The 27413-nt window shown below is 39.6% G+C and overlaps 1 protein-coding gene and 1 non-coding gene across 2 annotated transcripts in view; one reads left to right on the top strand and one right to left on the bottom strand.

Moving 5' to 3' along the window:
* Positions 1-27413, top strand: part of SLC41A2 (solute carrier family 41 member 2) — a 157812-nt gene that overhangs the window by 104675 nt on the left and 25724 nt on the right. The window contains exons 8-9 of the mRNA XM_049783156.1: positions 2423-2554; positions 5042-5190. Coding sequence (XP_049639113.1) covers positions 2423-2554; positions 5042-5190 — 281 coding nt within the window. The remainder of the gene's footprint in view (positions 1-2422; positions 2555-5041; positions 5191-27413) is intronic.
* LOC126023533 (U6 spliceosomal RNA) lies at positions 24410-24516 on the bottom strand. Its single transcript, XR_007500649.1, has one exon. It is a non-coding gene; the product is annotated as a U6 spliceosomal RNA (small nuclear RNA).

Raw genomic sequence — 27413 nt, 5'->3', positions numbered from 1 at the left:
ATGGAGGTAGGGTGTTTGCCCTGCATGCAGAAGAACTGTGGTTTGAATCCTGGCATCTCATATGGTCCCCCAAGCCTACCAGGAGCAATTTCTGAGCATAGAGCCAGGAGTGACCCCTGAGCGATGCTAGGTGTGACCCAAAAACAAAAACAAAAACAAAAAATGAACAGACACTTCCTCAAAGAAGAAATACAAATGGCCAAAAGACATATGAAAAAATGCTCTACATCTAAGGGCTGGAGAGATAGCATGGAGGTAGGGCATTTGCCTTACATGCAGAAGGACAGTGGTTTGAATCCTGGCATCCTATATGGTCCCCCAAGCCTGCTACTAGCCATTTCTGAACTTAGAGCCAAGAATAACCCTTGAGCGCTGCCGGATGTGATCCAAAAACCAAAAATCAAAAAAAAAAAAAAAAAAGTTTTACATTGTAGGGTTACTGCCCTTATGATGGAGCGGATGGGGATGGATGGATGAAGAGACCTTTCTCTGCCATCCCAGGCCACATGGCTCTGCAACCCCCTTCTGGAGGTTCATGAGAGCAGCGCGTAGAAATCTCACTCACAAGGAGGCTTCAGGAAGTATCAGCTTTATTCATACCCTATCTACCACATGTGTGGTCAATCTTAACCATTTACGCATGCTATCCTTAGCTTGCCCTGCATCTTAGCTTTTCCAGCCATGTCTCCTCCTCTTACCTCTCCATGCTGGCAAAGACCTTAATCTCTTTTGAACTACCGGTTAAAGGCCTTATCTAACCTTTCCAAGACCCCTCCCAAGAATGGGAGGGGTCTTGCAGGTAAGATCAAGTTACACCGGAAGCATGGGGGGGATGGGGCCACACTACATCACTAATCATCAGGGAGATGCAAATCAAAACAACAAAGAGGTACCATCTCACACCAGAGACAGTCACATATCACAAAGAACAAGAGCAATCAGTGCTTGAGGGGATGTGGAGAGAAAGGAACTCTCATTCACTGCTGGTGGGAATGCTGTCTAGTCCAGCCTTTATGAAAAACTGGAAATTGAGCTCCCATATGATCTAGTTATACCACTTCTAGGGATATACCCTAGGAACACAAAAGCACAACACAAAAATGCCTTCTGCACACCTATATTCATTGCAGTTCTATTTACAATAGCCAGAGTCTGTAAACAACCAAGATCCTCTTCAACAGATGAGTGGCTAAAGACACTGTGGTACATAATGTGGAATATTATGCAGCTGTCAGGAGAGATGAAGTCATGAAATTTTCCTATATATGAATGGGTATGGAAACTATTATGCTGAGTGATATAAGTCAGGAGAGAGTATTGAGTGCAGTTAGAAAAATAACGACACTAATAACTATGAAGACAATGTTAATAAGTGAGAGAAGTAGAATACCTGTCTTGAATACAGGCAGGAGTTGAGTTAGGAGAAAGATGTGGGGCATTGGTGGTGGGAATGTTGCATTGGTGAAGGGAGGTGTTCTTTTTGACTGAAACTCAATTACAAACATGTTTGTAATCGTGATGCTTAAATAAAGAGATGAAAAATAATGCAAAATAAACATGCAAAATATTCAAAAAAGAGTAAAAAGTTGCCTTTTTTGTTTTGGTTTGGTTTTTTGGGTGCCACACACGGTGACGTTCAGGGGTTATTCCTGGATATGTGCTCAGAAATCGTTCCTGGCTTGGGGGACCATATGGGATGTGAGGGAATCGAACTGTGGTCCGTCCTAGGGTAGCGCCAGCAAGGCCTTACGGCTCAGCACCACTACTCTGGCCCCCAGCCTATATTTTTAATTTCATAAGTTAATGAAAGGACTTGTACCATCTCCAAGTATAATACACAAGTTTTTTCATTCTCCTTTTGGGTTTACCAGTTCTGTGTTTTGTTTGTTGACCTTCTCAACATCCATTCAGTGTCCATCTTTATCCTGCTACAATCCCTATTGAAGACTTTCAAGGTGACAAACAGGATATAGTTTTGTACATTGACTATGATACTAATTTTTTTTGTTTTTGTTTTTGGGCCACACCCGGTGACACTCAGGGGTTATTCTTGGCTATGCGCTCACTCCTGGTTCAGGGGACCATATGGGATGCCAGGGATCAAACCGAGGTCTCCTAGGCTGCTGCGTGCAAGGCAAACACCCTGCCTCTGTGTATTGCTACTACCCTACTCATTTTTTTCTCAGTGCTGCTCTCAGACCAGACAGTGAATCAGATTTGCAAAAATAATGGGTCTTTCACAACTATGAATTTATGGCTTTGGAATATGGGACTTCACATAAAATAAGTGAGCTTTTCTAAAGAGTTTTTTGTCTTATTGGCCTAGGATGTGACAGCAAAGAAACTTGTATTTGGTTGAATGTATGCAAGCTATTTAAAAATAAGAGGATAGTGATAATTCCTTTGGATTTTTTCATTTCAGGTATTGGTGGTAATTTGGTGGCCATACAAGCCAGCAGGATTTCCACCTACCTCCACTTACATAGCATTCCAGGAGAATTGCCTGAGGAACCCAAAGGTTGTTCCTACCCATGTGGAACATTTTTTGGTCCAGGTATGTGTTTATGGATTTGTACATCATTTGTTTTTTGAGAGTGAACACATGAACTCTTTGCTGCATACTTATTTTGCAAGTGTTACCCAACTCTATTCTGGGAACTTGATTGATTTTTCTCAGTGATTTCAGGGCATTTGTCTTAAACTTGCAGTTGCTGCAGAGTTTCATGGGGGTTTCTTTTGATCATATTTCTTTTACCCTTCTCTCTGAGATCTGTTACTTGAATCAGGAAAGAAGAACCCAGGATTTGCAAGAAAGCTTTGCTGGGTACCTAAGGAGCAGGGAAACTGTCTTTTCTATTTTTTTATTTTAGTTTTTTGGTTTTTGGGCCACACCCAGTGGTGCTCAGGGATTACTCCTGGCTCTGTGCTCAGAAATCGCTCCTGGTAGGCATAGGGATGCTGGAATTCGAATCACCATTGGCCCTGGGTCAGCTACTTGCAAGGCAAAAGCTCTACCGCTGTGTTATCTCTTCAGCCCCCAAGTCTTTTCTATTTTTAATCCTTAACCTTTCATTCTAGTCATAGGCATTTGGTTGCAAACAGATTGCGAGGAATTTGCACAGTTGTAGAACTGCTTCTGTTACTTAGACAGGTTATTGCCAAGTCACTAAGCCTACAGTGTTTGGGGAGAGGGGGAGTATGTGTAACAGGGATCAAACCCAGGGCCTCATACATTTGAAGCATGTGTACTACCATGACATCCAACAACCCCTTAAGGCCATATTTTGGGTGGAGGTGCCAACAGGCAGCTGTACTAAGGAGTTACTCCTAGCTCAGCATAGAGGACCATGTGGTCCTGGAATCCAAACCAGTATACCTGTATATAAAGTATAAGTTTCAGCAACTTAAACTATCTACTTGGCCCAAGACCATACATTGAAGCCAGATAATTCTTCTCATTTTGTTATTCTGATCAAAGTAAATGTAAGTCTCTTTTTTGATATTTTGAATAAGGATCAGAGATACCCACCCAGCCTGATAATATCAGTGAACAAAATTCTAAAAAGCAAGATTTAGAAAAAAAATTTTTTTTGATTTTCAGGGCCACATCCAGCAATACTCAGGAGTTAATCCTGGTTCTGCACTCAGGGAACTATATGGGATACCAGGGATCAAACCCCTGTCAGCCACATGCAAAGCAAGCAGCTTACTCTCTGTACTGTTTCTTTAGCCCCCAAAGAAAAGCATTTAAGTGTTTTAAGTACTGGATTTGGGGGGGTGTCACACCCAGTGGTACTCAGGGGTTACTCCTGGCTCTGCACTCAGAAATCACCCCTGGCAGGCATGGGGGACTATAAAGGATGCCTGGAGTCGAACCACCATCCCTGATCAGCTGCGTGCAAGGCAAATGTCCTACTACTGTGCTATCTCTCCAGCCCTGGACATTTTTTTATCTCTCTTATTTTTATGATAAATATTAACTTCTGACCTCTTTTTTCATAAGTATTTTCAACTCTTTCCTTTAACTGACATAGTGAGAAATTCAAAGTATTAAGTGAACTGTAAATAATTGAACTTTACTTTTATTATATTTGCCTGCCAGAACTGTCGTTTTTATTGAGTACAGATACCACCTCATGCTGGGGAGTAAGGATAGATAGCTCAGGCTATTCTGATCCAGTCCCAAGCAAGTGTAGATGTAAGACAATTTCTGTTTTGGGGTAAACCAAGTTGTAAACAAATATACAGTGGAACCAGGGATGATCTTTGTAAAATAAGCTAACATTTGGGCCAGCTGTGCTCAGGACATAACTAATGGCTCTGCAGTCAGGGATCACTCCTTGTGAAGCTGATACCTCTTATATGAAATAATCCACAAAATAAGCAAATTTACAGGGACAAAAAGCAAATTAGACATTGCCAGAGCTGGGAGTCGGGGAGAATCAGGAACTCCTGTCCAGGGAGACCAGAGTTGGATTGAAGAAAAAGAAAGCAGTCTTTTAAGTAAGGGTGCTGATTTACTTGGTTATATATGCAGTTAATGCCACTAAATTGTGCACATAAATGGTTCAAATGGTCCATTTTATCTGGTCTGTTTTGTCAAAACAAGACTTATGCAAAATAGGGCCGGCGAGATAGCATGGAGGTAAGGCGTTTGCCTTTCATGCAGAAGGACGGTGGTTCGAATCCCGGCATCCTATATGGTCCCCCGTGCCTGCCAGGGGCAATTTCTGAGTGTAGAGCCAGGAGTAACCCTGAGCGCTGCCGGGTGTGACCCAAAAAATCAGAAAAAAAAAAAAAGAAAAAAAAGACTTATGGAAAATAGGAGAGAAAGTAAAAAGATGGCTTCAGTACCATGCTAAACAGTCCAAGTCTAGTGTTCTACCCCTAATTAGCATTAACCCTTTGCTTTGAACTTTACTTTTAGCAATTGGATTTGATGTGTGCTGTACTGTAAAAAAGTAAAATAATCTTCAAATCTTTAATAACTGTTATTTACCAAAATATGATTTTTCAACAACTTATATATTTTGTATTGCAGGTGTAAATAATAAGTCTGCTCAAGTTCTGCTACTTTTAGTAATTCCTGGACATTTAATTTTTCTCTACACTATTCATTTGATGAAGAGTGGTCACACTTCCTTAACTGTAATCTTCATAGTAGTATACTTATTTGCCGCAGTGTTACAGGTAAGAGCTAAAACCTTCCAATCTCTTTATGCCAAGGTCTTTAAAGTGTCACTAATTTATAAAAGTAAAATCTAAAAGCACATGAAAATATTTTGACATTAAAAAAATCAGTCGAGTACTTCCTATTAATTTTATCTTTGTTTGGTTCTGATTTGGGTTTTGAGTTTTAGTCATACCCAGAAGTGCTCAGAGCCTACTTCTGGTTCTGCACTTAGTATCACTACTGGTGGTTTGGAGGACCCATCGTGTTGGAGTATCTAGTTTTTACCCTATTCAGGATAATTTATCTTTGCTTGAGTTGTCCCTCTGGATTGGTCTCTTACCTTTACCTATTCTCCACCTATACTTCCCAATAATGACCTTGGGACTTTCTTTCCCAATAAAGACCCAATGAGACTGCTTGGGATTTCAGTTCTACAGTTCACTTGTCTGCCTTCTGGTATCTTTTGCTTGCTTGGAGCTAGCTTGTGGTGGAAGTTCCTGAACCTGTTTTATCTCCCTAACCTCCTGTGGATTATTTCCTGTGTTGGTGTTGCTTTCAGATCCGTATTACCCAAATTCCCTCAGGACTAGGGTATAAGACTTCCACTACTATTGGGTGCTGGGGTTTAAAACCCAGGTCAGGGGCCGGAGAGATAGCATGGAGGTAAGGCATTTGCCTTTCATGCAGAAGGTCATTGGTTCAAACCCCAGCATCCCATATGGTCCCCCATGCCTGCCAGGAGCAATTTCTGAGCGTGGAGCCAGGAGTAACCCCTGAGCACTGCCAGATGTGACCCAAAAACCAAAAAATAAATAAATAAAGCCCAGGTCTTGTGCATGCTAGAAAAATGCCATACCCACTGTACCCCAGCCCTAATTTCATCTTCTTAAAAGCATAAAATCATATTTAAAAACTTTTAATATGAGCCAATCAGTAAGAATTTTGGATTTCCTATTTTTATGAATTGCATGTCTTTAAAAATATTATTTTATTTTGTGTGAAGTTATTTTCTTATATATTCTGTAGAAAGAAAGCATAAGGATAAATTTTTTGAGCCTTTATATGATGTAAATACTTTTGCATTATTTTTATTGGAATTTGAAAGTCATTGCTTCTTTGCCTTTAACTTCTGTTGCCACTGAGAATAATTAAGTGGCATATGTAATACTGATCTCATGTACTCCTTTGGCCCCAGCATTGTCTCTTTTCTCTTCTTCCCTTCTTTAATATTGTATGTTAATATGCCTGGCTTTGTGTAAATCTTGTTTGTTTTGTTGGACATTGTTTGACCATTTTAGTCTGAAAAATTTATGTTTTTCTGTTCTTAGTTTTTTTCTGAATTATTTTCTGGTGTTTCTTTCCTCTTCTAGAATCTTTTTGTTGTTGTTGTTGTTGTTCCTCTTTTAGAATCTGATCCAAGAAATAAGTTCTTTTGAATGTTACATGGTTTTCTATAACTAACTATTTCATAAAATTTCTCTTCCTTAATTTCTTGTTTTCCTTTTCTGGGAGATTTCTGTACTTTGGAAAATATTTTCATGCTTTAGAAATTTAGAAAAGATTTCTAAATGTTTTCCCTGTTATACTGGTGAGATTTCTACAAAGAGAGTATTGAATTTCCCAAAATATGTGATCAATATAATATGTACAAAAAGTTAAATTAAGTAATACTAAGTGTTCTGTGTTGATTGTTTTTGTTTTGGGGACATGCCCAGTGGTACTCAGAGGTTACTCTTGTCTCTGCAACTAAGAAATTATTCCTGGCAGGCTCGGAGGAATATATGGGATGCCAGGAATCAAACTCAGGTTGGCCATGTGCAAGGCAAACACCCTACCTGCTGTGCTCCTGCCCCAAGTGTTTTATGTTGAATCACATCCATCAAAAACAATCAGTTTGGAATATTTTAGTTTTGGAGTCACACTTGGCTATGCTCAGGGCTCACTCCTAACATATGGGTTATAAGGGTCGTACCCAGGTTTGCCATGTACAAGGCAAGCATCCTTCCTGTACTGTTGCTCCAGTTTCCTTTATATATATATATAATATATTTATATATAATAATTTATATGTAATTAATTATATAATATATAATTATATATAATATAGTATATATCAATATAATATATATGCTCCTGTCGAGCAGTTTCGGCTTACAGTGAAGCCCTGAGCATCAAAATTCACAAACATTTAAGGGAATTCATATGATAATGAGCACACCGGTCAAAGCATTCCATAGGTTCATACAGTTTAAATCATTCAATAATTTTTACGAAAAAGGCACGATTTTCTGTCTGTTTAGCCCCTTCATGACATCATCTACCCCAACCCCTAGACCAATAACATGTAGAGATACGGTGGAAATATATATATATATATATATATATATATATATATATATATATATGTTCCAGGTAGAAATATATATGTATTTATATACATATCTATATTTCTAAAGTAATATGTATAAATTTAAAGTTTCTGGCGACTTTTACTAATGAAAGTTTAGAATTTTGAAGTTAATATCTCCCTTCTTTACCATATAGCAGTATCACAAGTTTGTGTTAAACTAATTATCTATATTTGCATCACCAGAACTTCATGACTGTTTACTGGAGAGCCAGATCATATATTAGGATTGTCTTTTATTTTTTCTCTTTTTATGAGGTTATTAATTGCAATTCTTCATTTGAGTCATTTCCCATAAATCCACCCTTAATTTTCTCAAATGTTCCCATTTGCTTTGGCTTTTTGCTAAAACTATAGTATCTGTGGGGTGGGGTGTGGGGAGAAACTATAGTATCTGTGTGTGTGTGTGTGTGTGTGTGTGTGTGTGTGTGTGTGTGTGTGTGTCCCTCACTCTTAAGAGAGATATATTCTAAGAATTCTCTGAAGTGACAGCATTTGAATTTGACATTTAAAGCTTCTGATGTAAGAGTGAGTCTAGAAAGTTGATGGAGACATTATCTGGCCCAAAGAGACCGTTTTGTGGATGATTATGACAGTGAAATGAGTCATTAGCAGTGTTTCCTGTATGGCTGACACTATCCTATTTTACCTGCATTGATTCACTTTCTTCTCACAAATCTATGAGATTTATTCTTTAGGTGCAAGTCAATGATTTGCAAAGTAAAGTGCTTGCAAAACAATCTATTTACATTTTACCTCATTTATTTAAAATGTCTAGTTCCTTTTTTGTTTTGGTTTTTGGGTCACACCCAGCAGCGCTCAGGGGATACTCCTGGCTTTACGGTCAGAAATCACTTCTGGCAGGCTCTGGGGACTATATAGGACGCCGGAATTCAAACTACCGTCTTTCCATGCTATTTCTCCAGCCCCTCTAGTTTCATTTTTGATTGTTTTGCAATAAAAAAAAAAAGATCAGTGCAGTGTTAAATAAATATACACAAATAATTACATAATTAAAAATATTGTGTTAAGGGACTGGAGAGATAGCACGAAGGTAAAATGTTTGCCTTGCATGCAGAAGATCAGTGGTTTGAATCCCGGCATCCCTTATGGTCTCCCAAACCTGCCAGGAGCGATTTCTGAGCATAGAGCCAGGAGTAACCCCTGAGCACTGCTGGGTATGACCCAAAAACCAAAAAAAAAAAAAAAAAAAAGAAATGTATTGTGCTAAAAGGGACCAAGAAAGCCTAGGGCTTGGGGAAGGCCCAAGGTCCGGGACAGACCAGGACCCAAGGAAAAAAGCCCATTGCTTCAATAAAGACCACAAAACATACCTTCAGAGAATATAAAAGCAAAGTGAGGTTTATTCCAGAGCTCTGAGGCCTCATCGTGTCCTTGCCTGTCGAGCAGTTTCTGCTTACAGTGAAGCCCTGAGCATCAAAATTCACAAACATTTAAGGGAATTCATATGATAATGAACACACAGGTCAAAGCATTCCATAAATTCATACAGTTTAAATCATTCAATAATGTTTACAGAAAAAGGCGCAATTTTCTGTCTGTTTAGCCCCTTCATTACATCATCTACCCCCAACCCCTAGACCGATGACATGTAGAGATATGGGTTGGACCTTCCAGGCAGTCTCCTAATCTACAGGGTTGATTCCCTAGACAATGTAGGGACTTGAGCGATTAGGGGAAGGGAACCTTTTTTATTATATCATACTTCAAGCAAGTCAGTGACAGAAGTGAAAATAGCATTAAACTAGGTTTTACCCTTATTCTATACCTATTGTGCCATCTATGTGTTATTCTTTTAGTGACTGTGTTCAATTATTCCTCCCTAATCTTCAAGGCCATCTGACATCTCTCAGTCCCTCTCTCTTGCGGGGACCAAGGTGTCCCGTGCTGGAATGCAGGATGGTCAGTCTGGTTCCACCTCCCTCCCATGTCCTTCGAAGGTGTCTCTGTGCTGGAATGCAAGATGTCCTTGCACTAATACGCCCTTATGGTTTGCAGCCTGGTTCCAATCAGCTGTCTCTTCAGGCCTAGATTTCCTTACCTTGTAATTGCAGCCTGTAAATTTCTAAAATTTCTAAAAATTACTAAATTTCTAAAAGCAAACTAAAAACAGAAGCCAATAGCATGGTTAATTCTATTACAATCACACCTATTACTAAGAAATCACTATTCCTATTAAAAACTACTTGAGAAACATTATAAAATTACTTAAGAACACACTATGTCAAAAATGTCCATTCCAAAAATTGGAAATGACTGAGTTAAAGTATAGAAAGAAGAAAGCTCAAAATTTTGTCCTCAAAAGAACATATTATACAAGCATATAACTAATGTAAAGGAGTAAAAGAAATAAGTATCAGAAAGTAGATTAGGGGTAATATCAAAAGGCCATAAAGGCTAGAAAAGGAAAGCAAGAATATATTAAAATAACAAACCTCTGTGACCTAGTTGATATTTTTAGCTCTCCTGTAGAGCCTAAGATTTTATTAAAAATCACTTATCAGGGCCTGGAGAGATAGCACAACGGCGTTTGCCTTGCAAGCAACCGATACAGAACCAAAGGTGGTTGGTTTGAATCCCGCTGTCCCATATGGTCCCCCGTGCCTGCCAGGAGCTATTTCTGAGCAGACAGCCAGGAGTAACCCCTGAGCACCGCCGGGTGTGGCCCAAAAACCAAAAAAAAAAAAAAAAAATCACTTATCAAATTGTTCCTTTGTTTATTCTTTAAACCTTTATTCTACTAGAGACAAGAATGGGTGTAAGGTGAACCCTCCCCCCAACTTCCTTTTCCCCTAACCTCTTCCTTTGAAATGTAAAACCCACTGGATAGTTGCTTTTGTATCTGACATGATCTTCCCCTCCTGGGATTTAGGAGTTGGTTTGAATAAAGAAAGAAATCTAGATTGGGGCTCTGGCACATGGCAGATAGGCAACACATGGCACAGAGAGGCCATGAAGTAAAAGCAGGCTAACTCCATTGAATCTTTGACTGGATTTTATTTTGATTTGATTTATTTCTCCGCCGTTACCCTGCTCCATCAGACACATCTGCCTAAGGTTAGAAACATGGTGCCTGGGACAAGCTCACCAGCCTGTGGATATATTTTTATTTTAGAAATGGGTTTCAGGAGCCGGAGAGATAGCACAGTGGCGTTTGCCTTGCAAGCAGCCAATCCAGGACCTAAGGTGGTTGGTTCGAATTCCGGCATCCATATGGTCCCCCGTGCCTGCCAGGAGCTATTTCTGAGCAAATAGCCAGGAGTAACCCCTGAGCACCACCGGGTGAGGCCCAAAAAACAAAAAACAAAAAAAGAAATGGGTTTTAGTCCCAGCATTTATAAATTCAGACGGTGCTAAAGGACTTAGTGTGGAGGAAAGGAAAAAGCAAATAACCACTTAGGGAATAATTTTTTTTTTTACTTTCAATACCTTATTGAAAGAATAATTTCATATGCTTTTTTACTACTCACTACTTTTATTGCTATATCTATACAGTTATCATCATTGATGTTCCCTCTATGTGTAAGTTTTATATAAATGAGATGAATTTCTCAGTCTTATAGGAACAATTTAAAAGCTATTTTTTGGTCTATTGCTAAAGGTACCCTTTTAAGAGCTTTTGTAATTTAGTCCATATAGCCACTGGGATTAACTATATATGAAAATATATTTATATTAACACAATGAAAAATAATGTAAACCCCCCACAAATTCTATCAATATTTATTAAATTTTTAAGATTTTACTGAACTGTCTAGAGATGAAATAATTTAATATTTAAGAAAAGCAAATGGTGGTATACAAATAATAAAATTGATCATGTCCATGTATATGTATTTTTCCATATTGAGGAATTTGGAAATTTAAGGCTTAATTCAGATGTTAGCATTGTAGTCTCTTGCAGATATTGTGTTAAATAATTAAGGATGGTGCTGGATGGAGCTGGATGTAGAATCAAATAATTAAACATGGGGCTGGATGGCAGTGGATGCCATCCCAGGCCACGTGGCTCCGCAACCCCCATCCAGCCGGCGGGTCCCAGGCCCAGGTGAAAGGCGGAATCAGACTCATCCAGAGACAGGCATCAGGAAGCATCAGCTTTATTCATCCCTATCCACCACATGTGTGGCCTCTATCCTAACCTTTCAAGAATTCAGCCATTCTTAGCTACCCTGCATCTTAATTCCTTTCAGCCATCTTCCTTTGACCTCCATCCTGGTCAAAGACCAAAAGAGGCAAAGACCCAAAAGCCAGAGAGCCCAGCAGGGCAGAAACCCCTAATCCCCTGGCTCAAAGGCTTATCTACCTTTTTCCAAGACCCCTCCCAGAAATGGGTGGGTCTCAGGTAGCTACACCTTAATCCAGGGTGGAGTTACATTTCCCCTTTTCTGAAATATAAAGACCCTTTTGTAATTTTGACTCCACCTTTAGCCAAAGGTGGGTTAATATTTTCATGCAGCACCCTAATAAAGTGAAAATTAACATACCAGCCCTTTTCAAAAACATAACATTTTTGCAAAATATACTATACACCTGTAACTAATATTTTTTAATGCTTTTTTACCAAGCACTATTTTGGAACTTTTATGTTCCTATACTTTTAAACTATATTGGGGGAACTTTTTGTTCCTATTAACCTTTCCTACACAAGTACTACAGCATAAATGCATAACATACATTTTAAAAACAGGCTAAGTACATTAAAATACACACAGTAAAACATTTTGCAATAGAAAATATTAACTGGAAAACAAAACACATTTAAATTATAAAGAAAATGACTAAAACAAGACAAAGATGCAGGCGGTTAGAAATCAGATTTTTAAATGGGCTAAACTGTTACTACTCCTTTTTTTTTTAAACCACTAACTAACTAAAACTTATCCCATCACCAACTATGAGTAAAATATATGACTACCCACTTAGTCCCTACACCTAAAATCATAAGTTCAGATGATTAATTTGTCCCACGCTGTTCTCACCACGTGGATTACTTCCAAAGTTTCAGGCCTCGCAGAGGGTTTGTTTGCTAGCACTGTTGTTGACCATGTGGTCCCAGGTTCCGCAGCCGGATTGTGCTGTTTCACCTTACTGATTTGGAGGGCGGATCCCAGGCTCGCAGCTTTTCTCCCCTCCGGGCGGCACTTTGGAAGCTGCCACAACACAACTTGTTTGCAGCTTTTTTTCCCCCCCACAGGGCATGTCTGGATGTTGAGTTCAAACTAAAAGTCCAGTCCGAAATTTCCAAAGTCGAAATCCAAATTCAAGCCAAAGGTTGTTCTCAGAAAATCAGTCCACTTGCAATACAGTCTTTTTTCTCCTCCGTTTCCAATCTAGGATTTTAATCAGTTTTTGAGGAGGCCGAGGTTTTTGTTTATTGTAACAAAGTTTATAGTATGCTCGCCTTCTAATTTTGGCCCAGTGGTTATATCTGACCTCAAGGGAAAAGTAAAAGTTTAAAATTATTTGGGTGTAGTTGTGTATGTAGCCTATTTTGTCCTAAGTGTATCCTAACACCTTTTTTGTTTGTTTTTTTTTGTTTTTGTTTTTTTTGGGGGGGGGGTTTGGGGGCCACACCTGGCGGTGTTCAGGGGTTAATCCTGGCTGTCTGCTCAGAAATAGCTCCTGGCAGGCACGGGGGACCATATGGGACACCAGGATTCGAACCAACCACCTTTGGTCCTGGATCGTCTGCTTGCAAGGCAAACACCACTGTGCTATCTCTCTGGGCCCCTAACACCTTTTTTGAAAGTATTTTTAAAAACTAAGTTAGGACCAGAGGGGCCAGAGAGATAGCATGGAGGTAGGGTGTTTGCCTTACATGCATGCAGAAGGACAGTGGATGGAATCTTGGCATCCCATATGGTCCCCCTGAGCCTGCCAGGAGTGATTTCTGAGTATAGAACCAGGAGTATCCCTGAGTGCTGCCAGGTGTGACCCAAAAAAAACAAAACAAAAATACAAAAAGTTAGGACCAGAACTATAGCACAGTGGTTGGGCTTTGTCTTGCAAACAGCCAACCCAGGATGGATTCTGGTTCAATTCCTGGGATCCCATATGGTCCCCAAGCCTGCCAGGAATGATTTCTGAACAAAGAGCCAGGAGTAACTCCTGACCATTTCTGGGTGTGGCCCACAATCAAAAAAAATTAAAAATTGATTTATATGTCATAAATTAATGGCATAAAATGCATGTGTTTTGCGATTAGAAGTTTGTGTTGTGTGGCATTAAGAACAATAATCTGTTAGTAAATCAGAGAAGCTGTGCTCTTCCACCTGTTCTTGTACAGAAAATGACCTTGAAGAACATATGTGAAGTATGTCCAGGCCTGAACACTGTGTGAAAGATGCTCATGAAGGGGAGGGTTGGTTTTTGGGTCACACCCAGCAGCGCTCAGGGGTTACTCCTGGCTCTACATTCAAAAATCACTCCTGGCAGACTCGGGGGCCCATATGGATGCCAGGATTCAAACCAACGTCCTTCTGCTTGCAAGGCAAACGCCCTACCTGCATGCTATCTCTCCAGCCCCCAGTCACTTGCATTTTGATTTGGTTTTTAGCAGTAAGGATGAATTGGCCCAGAGCTGACCATCCTGTAGTACCTTTTGTAAATGCTTTAAGTCAGCATTTATGCAGCTGCTTGGTTTGAGTTAAAGGTATAGTTGTTTGCCTCTGGAATATAACTTTACAACTTATCAAATTTACCTATTGAACCCACAACTTTCATTTCACAGAACCTGACCATATTTTTATCTTCAAACTTAGCAACAGTTGGGTTCTTTCTCTAGAACTGAGTAGTGGTTAGTAATGATTTTGTTAGGGTTCGAGAAGCCAAGGGAGGCAGAGATTCAAGAGCAAAGGCCGAAGCACTCGGCTATTAATATTGGGACAGTATTTTGGTTTAGCTAATGTGTGCCTAATGCCATTGCACAAATTGTCTTCTGCAGGGGACAGATCTTTTTCTAGAGAAAGACACTCATCCTGTCATGAGTGTCTTCACAGCCACCTACTTTAAGAGCGTTTAGTTAGATGGACCTTTGCCCGAGGGCATATTCAGACTGCTTCGGGTAAAAGAGAGTTAGGGGTACAGTAAGTCAAATAAAATGGAAAAGGCAGAAGGTTAAGAAGAAAACCCGGGTTGCAGCCCATCCAATGATTCTTGGAAAGAGAGAGCCACAATCAATCAGCATTGCAAGAACAATGGGATTTTCTTTACTTGGGTGCCCAGGGTTCCAACAGGTTCCAATCTACTAGTGGAGCAGACTGGTCTGAAGGGCCCCCCCGCATCCACATTTTACAGCTTATATAGGGTTTCTAAGTGGTTACATATGGCAGTCATTAAATCATCACAATACAGTGCAAATTTTCACCTGACAAGCAAAACAATGAGTTCTTCACACTTTAATTGTTTTTACCATTCCACCTGCATCTTATATATGCTCTTCTGGAGCCTCTGGGAGAGCTATTTTTCTGGGCCATTTTCGGCCCCTCCCAAGAGGTTCAGGAGATAGGACAGTGGGAAAACACACACAGGCAACACTCACAGTTTCTCACAGTCGGGAACCACTGGGCAGGTGTAGATTTTCCAAGCCTGACATCACAAACAGGAGACCTGCCTTTCTACAGAATACTGCAGGTAGCCGGTTTTCATGGTTGGACACAGTTCCTTGGCGTTCCAGTCCTTGGATGAGCCTCTGGGAGAGCTATTTTTCTGGGCCATTTTCGGCCCACTCCTAAAGAGGTTCAGAAGACAGGACAGTTGGAAAACACGCAGTCCACTGTCCCTTCAGCTCCTTCATGCCCAACAACTATTATACTCATGTCAAAGCTGAGTTTAATGTATAGCATAGATAAGGGTGTGGGCACAATTGTACAAAAATACTTTTACCTGGTCACGTATGCTATCTGTGCTCCTTGATCAGGCTCAGGGACTGGTAGGGCCTGGCTTGTCATGACGACATTTAATCCTAGGCGAATCAAGCAAATCTTATAATAATGGTTACAAAAGCAAATTAGCATACTAGTATAATACATTTCAGACTTTAACAATTTCCTCCACGTGCAGAACTAATTCCCATGTTCATTTGGTGCTTCAAACCTATTGTTTGTGACATCAAAAAGCGTTGAAGGAGCTCCCAGACTGTGAGGAATCTTGTTGGCCTTTATTCAAAGATGTAGAGAAGGGAATTTGATACTTTTTTAAGGTTTTTTTCTCTTTGATACCTTAATTGATTACAGTTTTTTCAAAGATAGTATATCTTTTTTTTTTTTTTGTGGTGGTAGAGGGGTGGGGAGCACATGTCTGTAATGTTCAGGGCCTACTCCTGGATCTGCACTTAAGGATGATCCCTGGCAAGGCTTGAGGAGACCATATGGGAAGCCTGGAATTGAACGCAGGTTAGTCAGCCACGTGGAAGGCAAGCACCCTGCCCACTATACTGTCTCATTAGCCCTCAAAGTAGTGCATTTTGATAATGTATCAGCATAATAAACCCAAGAAGGTACAGAGATAGCTACTATCAATCCAACATGTGGACAGACAGTCTTTGGAGCAGAGAAGGAGCTTCTAAGTAACATTATGCTTCACTTTCTTTTTTCTTTTTGGTTTTGGGGTCACACCTGCCCACGCTCAGGGGTTACTCCTGGTTACATACTCAGAAATCGCTCCTGGCAGGCTCGGGGGACCATATGGCATGCCGGGATTCGAACCAATGACCTTCTGCATGAAAGGCAAACGTCCTACCTCCATGCTATCTCTCCGGCCCCATGCTTCACTTTCTTAAGAAGTCTTTATTACATGTGAAAAATTCTAACTATGCATTCTGTCTATGAAAAAAAGACAAAAGCAGAAAAATGTGAATGATATTATCCTAAAAGGAGCAAAAACATAAGTACATTGAGGGATTTTAGGCTTTCTTTCCTGCTATAAATAAAGAAATCTCGGGGCCGGAGAGATAGCACAGTGGTAAGGCGTTTGTCTTGCATGCATGCAAAAGGACGGTGGTTCGAATCCCAGCATTCCATATGGTCCCCTGAGCCTGCTGGGGGCAATTACTGAGCATAGAGCCAGGAGTAGCCCCTAAGCATTGCTGGGTGTGACCCGAAAACAAAAAAGAGAAATCTCAATAAGGTGAAATGGGAGATTTTTTAAGCCCTATATATGCCTAGTGAATTTTTTTTTTGTTTTTTTTTTTTGTTTTTTTGTTTTTGGGTCACACCCGGCAGCGCTCAGGGGTTACTCCTGGCTCTATGCTCAGAAATCGCTCCTGGCAGGCTCGGGGGACCATGTGGGATGCTGGGAGTCTAACCACTAACCTTCTGCATGAAAGGCAAACACTCTACCTCCATGCTATCTCTTCAGCCCATGCCTAGTGAATTTCAACAAATGTTTCTTCCTCCATTTGGTAACAATGAATCAGATGGTTTCTGAATAAAAATAATTAATTTTATATTCATGGCACTGATTGTTTCCTACAAACATTTGGTTATTAACTCCATTGAAATTCCAGCAGCTTCCAATCCCATTGGAGTTTCATTGTGCAAGTTTGCTAATAGAAAACTCTTACTCCAGAGCTGTATCTGTTTTCTAATATGGAAGAGACAAAATCCTTCCTTTACTTCAGGAAAAGACTGTAGATTCCCAAAAGCTAAAATGGCCATGAATTGCACGTACAATTGTGAATTCCAGAATTGCATCAGATCTATGGTCTATGCAGCCCACCACTTTCTGAGCTAGTATCTATACAGTATCTACAGTGAAGGAGAGCCTCAGCTTGACACATCTTAGAGATGTCCTGGTTATATTCCTCCATGCCTTTACATGCCTCAGGCTTGGTCTGCCTTTGTCTTTTCATTGTTTATTTGTGGATTTTTTTAAATTTACTTATGTTTGTGGGATCAGGCATTGAACCTCAGGCTTCAAACATGTGACATACATATTCTCTTGCTGATCCATATCCCAGCCCTTTCTGTTCTTCAAATTTTGAGAAATTTTTGAGAAATATTTTGAGAAAAGGATCAGAGTGTATGTACTACAACTGATGAGAAACTTGAATTAATATTGTTAATTATGTCACTGCTCTGAGGCCAAAGAGATAGTACAGGGATGAAGCCTTGTTGTGGCTGGCAACAAAACCCTAAGCATTACCAGAGGTAATCTCTGAGCAATGAACTAAGAGTAATTCCCGAGCACAATCAGATGTGTCCCCCCCAAAACCAAACTGAAGCTCCTCTTAGCAAATGTAAAATGTAAATTTACTATAATTCAAAAACAGAAATCTCTTCATTTTTATTTACTAACTTTTGATAATTTTTGTAATTTTTGTAATTTTTTTTGTAACTTTTGTAATTTTTGTTGTGGTGATTGTTTTTTTTTTTTGTTTTGTTTTTTTTTAGTTTTTGGGTCACACCCGGCAGTGCTCAGGGGTTACTCCTGGATGTCTGCTCAGAAATAGCTCCTGGCAGGCACGGGGGACCATATGGGACACCGGGATTCGAACCAACTACCTTTGGTCCTGGATCGGCTGCTTGCAAGGCAAACGCCACTGTGCTATTTCTCCGGGCCCTGTGGTGATTGTTTTTGTTGTGGTAGTTGTTTTGTTTTTGGCAACACGTCTGGTGGGTTCAGGGAACAATATGGGATGCCAGGGATCCAATCTGAGTCAGTCACATATGAGAAAACCATCTTACCCATTATGCTATCATTCTGGCCTTATTATTTTTATTTATTTATGGGGTTGGGGGCTGTGCATCAGTATTCAGGGATCAGGGACTACCCCAAGCAAGAATCTGCATGGCTGTGCAGGCCTGAAGGTTCAATGCTCAGGCCAGTGATGCTCAAGTCTGACAGTACTTGGAGACTACCAGGCTTCACATGATGGTACTTGGGGAGTTATGTGGAACTAAGGATCAAACTTGGGGCCTCATGCTTATGAGACCTGTCCTCCAGTCTGATTTATCGCCCCACCCCCACATTTGTTTTTAATGTTATATTCAAATACATTTGGTACCACTCCTTTTTTGGTGGGGGCACACCTGGTGGTGCTCAGGGGTTACTCCTGGCTCTGTACTCAGAGATTGCTCCTGGCAGGCTGGGGGGACCATGCTGGGGATTGAACCTGGGTCAGTCCCAGGTCAGCTGCATGCAAGGCAAATACCCCAGCACTATGCTATCTCGACAGCCCCTGGCAACATTCCTTAATTGGGTCCATGTTCTCAAGAAATATTGTTCTCTCAGCACCTCCTCAATCTATAGGAATAGAGAAAAAATATTCTTTATAATGTAGTTTATAAGGTGGATATCGATTAATGCACTTCCCAAGAAACATTTTTATTTTATAAGTGGTAACTCATGGTAATTTTGAAACATGCTTTTGTGATGTGAACATGACCAAACACAGTGTGAACTAAAAGCAAATATCTCCCTTTTTATCATCTAGTAGAACATGCTTGGGGCATAAATGTAGTCAAGATAATTACTAATAACAGCACTGACAGTATCTTAGTTCTGAAGTCACATTCACATGATTCAGTGTCATTTTATTTAATTATGAGCACTTAAAATAAATATTTCTGCAGAAGGAAAATACTTATAAATCAGATTGTGATTGTGTATGAAGGACAGGAAAGAGGGAAGATGCCAATGTGCAAAACATTGCAGACAAGAGCATGGACCCTTGAGAGTTGCACTTGTCTGAACTTCTGCTCTGTTTATTTTGTGTTCTCAGTCAAGTCTCACAACATCTCTGGCCTTTATTTATTTATTTATTTTTGTTTTTTGGGGCCACACCCATTTGATGCTCAGGGGTTACTCCTGGCTAAGCGCTCAGAAATTGCCCCTGGCTTGGGGGCACCATATGGGACACCAGGGGGGTCGAACCGCGGTCCTTCCTTGGCTAGTGTTTGCAAGGCAGACACCTTACCTCTAGCACCACCTCACCAACCCCTCTGGCTTTTATTTTATTAACTTTTTTTTTTATCCCAACGAGTGCTTAGAGTGGGTCTGTGGGGTATTCCTAGTGATATTCAGCAAACCAGGGCATATGGTTCACTCTTTTTTGTGGTACTGACTGATTTCCATCTTCAGAACAGCCAGAACTCACTTGTGACTTTGGCAACACTCCAGGCTCACACGCAGAGCTATCTCATGTCCATTATGTGTGGGACACAGGAGATTTGAACTCATTGGCCATAATCCTGTGAGGCAGATGAGCTGAGATTCTGGGCCTTTATTTCTCTGGGTCTTTGAGTAGGTAAATTTTAAAGTCCAAGCTAAATGTTAGATCTGTTTGCCCTAGAACAGTCTTCTTTAGGACTTTGGAGAGAAAGAAGATTAATTCTCTTTATTAGAAGGGCATATATAAGCAGGGTTTTCTTGCTATCTCTCAAGTTGTTCCTTCTTAATATTTTCTGTTTGTTGGTTTGGGGGTGGGGGTGGGGGAAACTCAGTGATACTCAGAGCTCTGCTCTCAGGGATTACTCCTGGTGGGTTCTGGGGACCATTTGGGTGTCAGGGATCAAACAGAGGGTCAGATGCATGCAAAGTAAATGGCCTATCTGCTATCGCTCCAGCACCTGTTTTCTACCTCTGACCTACTGTCAGAGGTTTTGGTGATCTGCACCAACTTTTCCAGTATACATGAGTTTCAGAAGTAAAACGGTCAACATTTGGATGGCATTATTAGGAACCAAGAGCTGCTTCAACACTCACTATGTGTGAGCTCAGTGAGAGGGCAAGTGAGGTGACATTATTAGTCCCCATAAATACATGAGGCAGCTCAGGTAAGTTAAGCTTTTCTCAGTCTCCACTGCCTGTGTGGAGACTGCCTCCAGACCAAATTCCTCCCACTGGGTTTTACAGGAATAAGTTGGATACTTATTTTGCTTAGTGTGGGTCAAAGTAGACGAACAATGCCCAGAGATGTAAAGCTCTTCCACAGATACTTCCCTCTTAACTTTAATAGATAATTACTGCTCTTGACCCTCAGGAATTTATTTATGTGGCTGCTTTCAAAGGAAGATGTTGACACAACTGAGTTTCTGAGGATCCTTTCTTTTTTTAGCCTCATGGCTATATTTTGGTGATTCGGGACTGTTATTATGTTATGAGAGCTTAGATTTTAGAGTCCAAAAATTAAGTCATGCCCCTAAATCTGCATTTTGAATGAATTCTCTAGCTAGATGCACTGGAGGTCAATCATGCATGAAGATGAAATAAGGGACTGGAGTGGTAGCTCAGTGGGTAGGGTGCTTTCCTTGCACACCCATGTTTGATCCCCAACATCCCAGATGGTTCCTTGAGCTTCACCAGGCATAATCTCTAGAGTAATCCCAGAGCACAGTTGGGTGTGGCAATATATACCGTTATTCATAAATTTTCCCAAATAAAACTTGGGCTGGTTGTAGTTCAAAATATTGACTACCAAACCTGAGTGGTTCTACAACTCAGTTTTAAGGTACTTTAAGGACAAATAAATCTCCAGTGCTATGCTACTTTTTATTTTGCATCTTAAAGCTATCTGTCCAGTTTGTTCTGTTTATCAGAGCTACAATAAATTATTGTTTTATGCTACATCTGCTGGGAAATGTTAAAACAATAAGTCCCTAAATATCTGTGCATTCACTGAAAGGAGCATTTAAGGAATGTCAAAGGATGATAAAAGAAAGACATTCAGTATCTGATGGAAAAGACAACTTTTTGGTCATTATTGTAAGGCAATTATACTAGAATTAGTCACTATTTCCCAACCAAGCAAAACCATGTTCATACACATTTAAGGGCAGTGTAGAATTCCATAATTGCCAGAAATTCCAAAGTTCGAGGTTGATGTCTTCTGGACAAGTATGGTCAATTGAGTATGTTTGGTGGAGCTCCAGAGAGGCATTTGGTCCCTAACTGACTCCATCAGGAAAGGCAGTCATTGACTTGCTGACTTGGAAAGAATGTTGGGAAAATCGAATAGTTGATGGATTTAATGAATTCAGAGGTGGTTCCATTGATGTTGCATGGCTAGAGAGCAGTTTCTTCCTATGAGTATGGGGGATTTTCAATTCTTCACCCCACTTTTTCTTCTTCACTTAGGCAAAGCTGCAGGTATCACTGTGAACTTTCAGTTTTTGTTTTTGTTTGTTTGTTTTTACATTTTCTTTTCACTGAATCACTGTGAATTATAAAATTACAAATATATTTATAATTAAGTTTCAGGTTTACACTGTTCCAACACCAGTTCTATCATTGGACTCCACTATCAATCCCCAATGTCCCTCGCTTCCCTCCTGCCCCCAGTCTGCCTCTGTGGAAGACGCCTTTCCACTCCCCCATTGTCCTAGTATTCCCTTCCCTAACTTATCCCCTAGCCCAACCACCCTTCGTGACAAGCTTCCTACTGAAGACCAGTTCTCCTCTATGTTTCTCTTGCCATTGGCATTTGATAGTCCCCCCTGAAGTTTCTTGTGAAAACACTCAGAGGGCTGAGGAAGTCAATGATTGCTCTCATATGTGGGCTATAACTTTCATAGTTTTGATGAATGAAGATACCACACCTTCCCAGTGCTTGGTAATAATCTGTTTCACTTTCAAAGACCACAAGTTTGTCCTTATTAGATGTTGTCTGTTTATTTTGTTTCTCTGTATACCACAGATATGAATAAGATCATCTGGTATTTGTTCTCCCTCTGACCTACTTAACATCATGCTACTTAACAGTGAGTGTCATTCACGTTGCAGCAGACTACAATATTCCATTCTTTCTTACAACAGCATAGTATTCCATTGTGTATATAATCACAAATTTTTTGTCCAATCATCTATGGTTAGGCATTTGGTTGGCAATAACATATCTACAATGAGCATATATATAGATTCATCTTTTTTTTTTTTTTTGGATTTTTGAGCCACACCCAATGGTGCTCAGGGGTTATTCCTGGCTATGTGCTCAGAAATCGCTCCTGGCTTTGAGGACCATATTGGACAAAGGGGGATCAAACTGTGGTCCATCCTAGGTTAGTGCAAGGCAAACTCCCTACCGCAAGCATCACCACACCAGCCCCTATAGATTCATCTTTTTTCATTTATTTTTGCTTTTTATAACAGATGATAAAAAGTGAAATTAGTATTTTATTTATTTTAGTTTGGGGCCACAGTACCCAGCAGTGCTCAGTGATTACTCCTGGCTCTGTGCTCAAGGATCATTCCTGGTAGTTCAGTAGTGAATTGTTTTTATTTCCAAGTGTTTGAGGCTTATGCTCATTTCAATTTGTATTTAACTTTTATTTTTGATACATTGTGATCTGAAGTATAGATAATACAATATCTATCTCATTTTATAGAAGTATGTTTTGTGACCCAGGATATGGTCTGTCTTGGAGAATGTTCCATGTGCATTGCAGCGGAATGTGTAGGTGACTTTTGGGGAATGCAGAGCTGTATGTCTTAGAAGGCCCTTTCTTCTGCTTCTTTCTTCAAAGCCAGTTTTTCCTTGTTGAGTTTTAGTCTAGTTGATCTATCCAGAAGTGATAAACAATATTGAAGTCTCCAACTTTAATTTGTTGTGTTGTCAATATCTGCCATAAATCTGTTAGTTTCTTACATCTATTAATGGTTCCTCATTAGATGTATAATTATTGAGGCATATGAGTTCTACATAGTGAAGATCATTCCTTTCCCATGTAACTTCTTTCAATTTGATGTCTGTTTTATCTGATATAAGTAGGGCCACCCTGACCTTTCATGTTCATGTTCATTTTAATGATAACCTCTAGTTGGGTCTGAGTCCAAGTGACATGAGTATTTATAGTTTGATAGGTTTAGACAGGCAAAATCGCTCAATTTAATATAGACATATTTTTCTCTTCTTTTTGCAAAATCATCACCCTTTTATTCTCCCTTAAAGTAGAGTTTTTAGGGCCGGGCGGTGGCGCTGGAGGTAAGGTGCCTGCCTTACCTGCGCTAGCCTAGGAGACGGACCGCGGTTCGATCCCCCGGCGTCCCATATGGTCCCCCAAGCCAGGAGCGACTTCTGAGCGCATAGCCAGGAGTAACCCCTGAGCGTTACCGGGTGTGGCCCAAAAACCAAAAACCAAAAATAAATAAATAAATAAATAAATAAATAAATAAATAAAAATAAAAAAGTAGAGTTTTTAGTCGTTGTGATCATAATTCAGCAGTAGTAGTAGTTAGATTTATGAATTTTTATATGGAACTGTCTTTCAAATCTTATGTAAGTCCAAATTGATTATGTGTAGAGCTTTTCCATGTGTCACTCTGTTTTGCTGCTTTTTCTTTTTCTTTTTTTTGCATATAAATATTGTCTTACCTTTATTCATTTTCCTAAAGTTTAAATTAATAAAATGCTACTAATTAATCCAACAAAAATAGTATTTTACATATTTCATAATTACTTTCTAGAATTTCTCACATCATCAAAATATTTGCTTTTCTTCATAGTATTCTCTAAGGCAAGATATTTTAACATAGTCATACATATTTAGACAATGTAGTAGATTTACACGTATTTGAGAGATTGATATAAATGAACAATATCTGAAGAAATGTCATATGCACCTCCTTTTGTGTTGATGCATGACCATCTAACAACACTTCTGTTTGTATATACCTTCCTCTTCTTCTTCCTACCTCTATGTATGTGGATTTTAATTATCTTGTCCATGTAGCTATTATGTAACAGGACTGGAATGTTTTAGATTTAAATTGGATGGTAAGAAACTGTAGTTCTGATTAAGTTCCATTACTTGTAATCAACAAATGAGCTTTTCTTTTTTTAAAAATTTTTTGTTTGTTTGTTGTTTTTTAAAAATATAGAACACTTCACGAATTTGTGTGTCTTCCTTGTGCAGGGGCCATGCTAATCTTCTCTATATAGTTACAAATTTAGTATATGTGCTGCCAAAGCGAGCATTTTTTTTTTAAATTTTAATTTGTTTTTTTTATTTTGATCAAAGTGGATTACAAATCTTTCACAGTAATATTTTAGGCATATAGTGATATTGAATCAGGGGTGTTCCCACCACCAATATTGTCCTTCCTCCACCCCTGTTCCCAGCATACATCTCATATCCCCTTCTTTTACCTCCCAGGCCGCTTTGTGTCTAGTGTGTTGTAAACTGGATATCAATTCTGTTGTCATTGGCTTTGGATTTGGTGCTTAAGTTTGATCCTTTTTTTATTATACTTAATGTTTATATGACTGTTTGGTCTTGTTACCCTCCATTTTCCCCCTCCATTAGTGGGGCGAAACAAGCTGGTTCAAGTTGTGTGGTTGTGTTTGAAGGAAAGAAAAAAAAATTAACAAATAATGATAAAATAAAATGGGGCAAAAATCAAACAAGCAAAAAAAAATGAGAGGAGTCCTTCTAGAGGCTATATCTATTAGTTTAAGAGCAGGGAGGGAGAAGGAAGAAAAACATAACAACAATACAAAAAATAGATAAATAAAATAAAAGATAAAAAAATCAAACAAAAAACTCAAAAGCACCAGAGTAATATATGTCTATATGTCTATAGACAGCAGCCATACAATAACCAAAGTCCTAAAATAAAAACAAAACAATGCACAAAAGAAAAAAAAAACAGGGGCCGGGAAGGTGGCGCTGGAGATAAGGTGTCTGCCTTGTAAGCGCTACCAAGGAACGGACCGCGGTTCGATCCCCCGGCGTCCCATATGGTCCCCCCAAGCCAGGGGCGATTTCTGAGCACATAGCCAGGAGTAACCCCTGAGCGTCAAACGGGTGTGGCCCAAAAACCAAAAAAAAAAAAAAAAAGAAAAAGAAAAAAAAAACAGCAACAGACAACAACAATAACACAACTAAAAAATTTGATTTGTGCTTTTCTTTTCTTCTTTTTTTTTTTTTTTTTTTTTTTTGCATAGGCACAGTAAATATTGGGAAGATTAGAAAGGGAATTACCTTGGCCTAAGCAATATAGGGTTTCTCCACCCTGGGAATAACTGTAGGCTTCATACATGCTCTTTTACTCTCCCCTAGGTCTTTCTGTGGTGTCTGGAAACTTTCTACTCTGTCGTGGGTGATAAAATCATGCCTCTGTAGCACAAGTCAAAGGACAGAGCCTAGGATGAAGTCTTTCTTTATGGTTCTCAGAGTTATGATCCATCACTGTTATTTTAATCAGTCTTCTGTAGTTGGTGGTCTTGGTTTTTGCCCTGATCCTACGATAAAGCCTAGGATAGAGTCTTTCATTATGTTTCCCTATGATCTGCTTGGTTGCAGTTGTTTTAGTCAGACCTCTGGAATTAGAGATCTTGGTTGTTGTACATATCATAGGCCAGGGCTTAGACTAGGGTCCTTTTTATTGATCCCAGGATGAATCTGTCCAGTCATGGTTATCAGAGTCAGTTTTCTGTAGATAGCGAACTTGGCTTTTGTACAAATCAAAGATGACATGTCTTCTGATTCATTTTATCGTTAGGAGGTGAGGAAAGACTACCTGTCTTACACCAAATTGTTGTTTTGCTGCTTTTTCTAAGATGTTAATCTAGATCATTGAAGCATGTTCCTTGCTTTTGAATGCCCAACTATTTGATGGCTTTATCTCTATTCAGTCTATAACCAATGACTTTTGACCCTTCCTTATTTTAAAAAACATACTATTTTCAAGGGTTCAAATTACCTTTTTACCCCAACTCCCAGAGCAGTTATCTTTTTATGATATGAGCCAATATTTTTATGGGGTTGTTTTGATCAAATTAATTGCAGGCAAATATAGTTTTAAATAGCCCCATTTCTTTTTTTCTTTTCTTTTTGTAGTGGGACCGGCGAGATAGCATGGAGGTAAGGCGTTTGCCTTCCATGCAGAAGGACAGTGGTTCGAGGGAGGGAGGGAGGGAAGGAGGGAGGGAAGGGAGGGAAGGAAGGGACGGAAAGGAAAGAAGGAAAAGGAAAGGAAAAAGAAAAGAAAAGAAAAGAAATCGCTCCTGGAAGGCTTGGGGGACCATATGGGATGTCAGGATTCGAACCACCATATGTCCTGGATCGGCTGCTTGCAAGGCAAATGCCCTACCACTGTGCTATGTCTTCCGCCACTAATTAGCTCTTTTTTCTAACAATGCCTATTACTCAATTCCTGTAGAATTTAAAGTAATCATTTAACATTTGTTTTCTGTGATCATATGTAACCTTGTGAAATGAGAAAACAAAAACAAAAACAAACCATATTTTTATCTCTAGCTTAAATGAAGAAAGGGGTTTTTAGGTCCTTGTTTCATGAGAATTTTTGTTTAGAATTTTTTGTAATAATATATTTAAGGAAAAACAAAAAAATATATTTAAACACCATGATTGCAAACATGTTTGTACTTGAGTTTCAGTTATAAAAAAAGAACATCCCCTCTTCGCCAATGCAACCTTCCCACCACTAATCCCCCCATTTCCCTCCTCCCCAACTCCCTGCCTGTATTCGAGACAGGCATTCTGTTTACTCATACCATTGTCATGATAGTTGTTGGTGTAGTTATTTCTCCAATTGCACTCACCACTATTTGTGGTAAGCTTTATATCGTGGACGAGGCCTTCCAGCCCTCATTTCTATTGCCTCACGGTATTACTATCATACTTTTATTTTTCTTAAATCCCATAGATGAGTGAGACTATTCTGTATCTATCTCTCTCCCTCTGACTCATTTCACTCAGCAAAATAGTTTCCATGCCGTTTCCATGTATAGGAAAATTTCATGACTTACTTTTCCTGATGGCTGCATAGTATTCATTGTATATATGTACCACAGTTTCTTTATCCACTCATCTGTTGTCGGGCATCTGGGTTGTTTCCAGATTCTGACTT

Source organism: Suncus etruscus, chromosome 11 (assembly GCF_024139225.1).
Source record: "Suncus etruscus isolate mSunEtr1 chromosome 11, mSunEtr1.pri.cur, whole genome shotgun sequence".
Classification (NCBI taxonomy): Eukaryota; Metazoa; Chordata; class Mammalia; order Eulipotyphla; family Soricidae; genus Suncus; species Suncus etruscus.
Note: the sequence above shows the minus strand (reverse complement) of the source record. Positions and strands in the feature narration are given on the sequence as shown.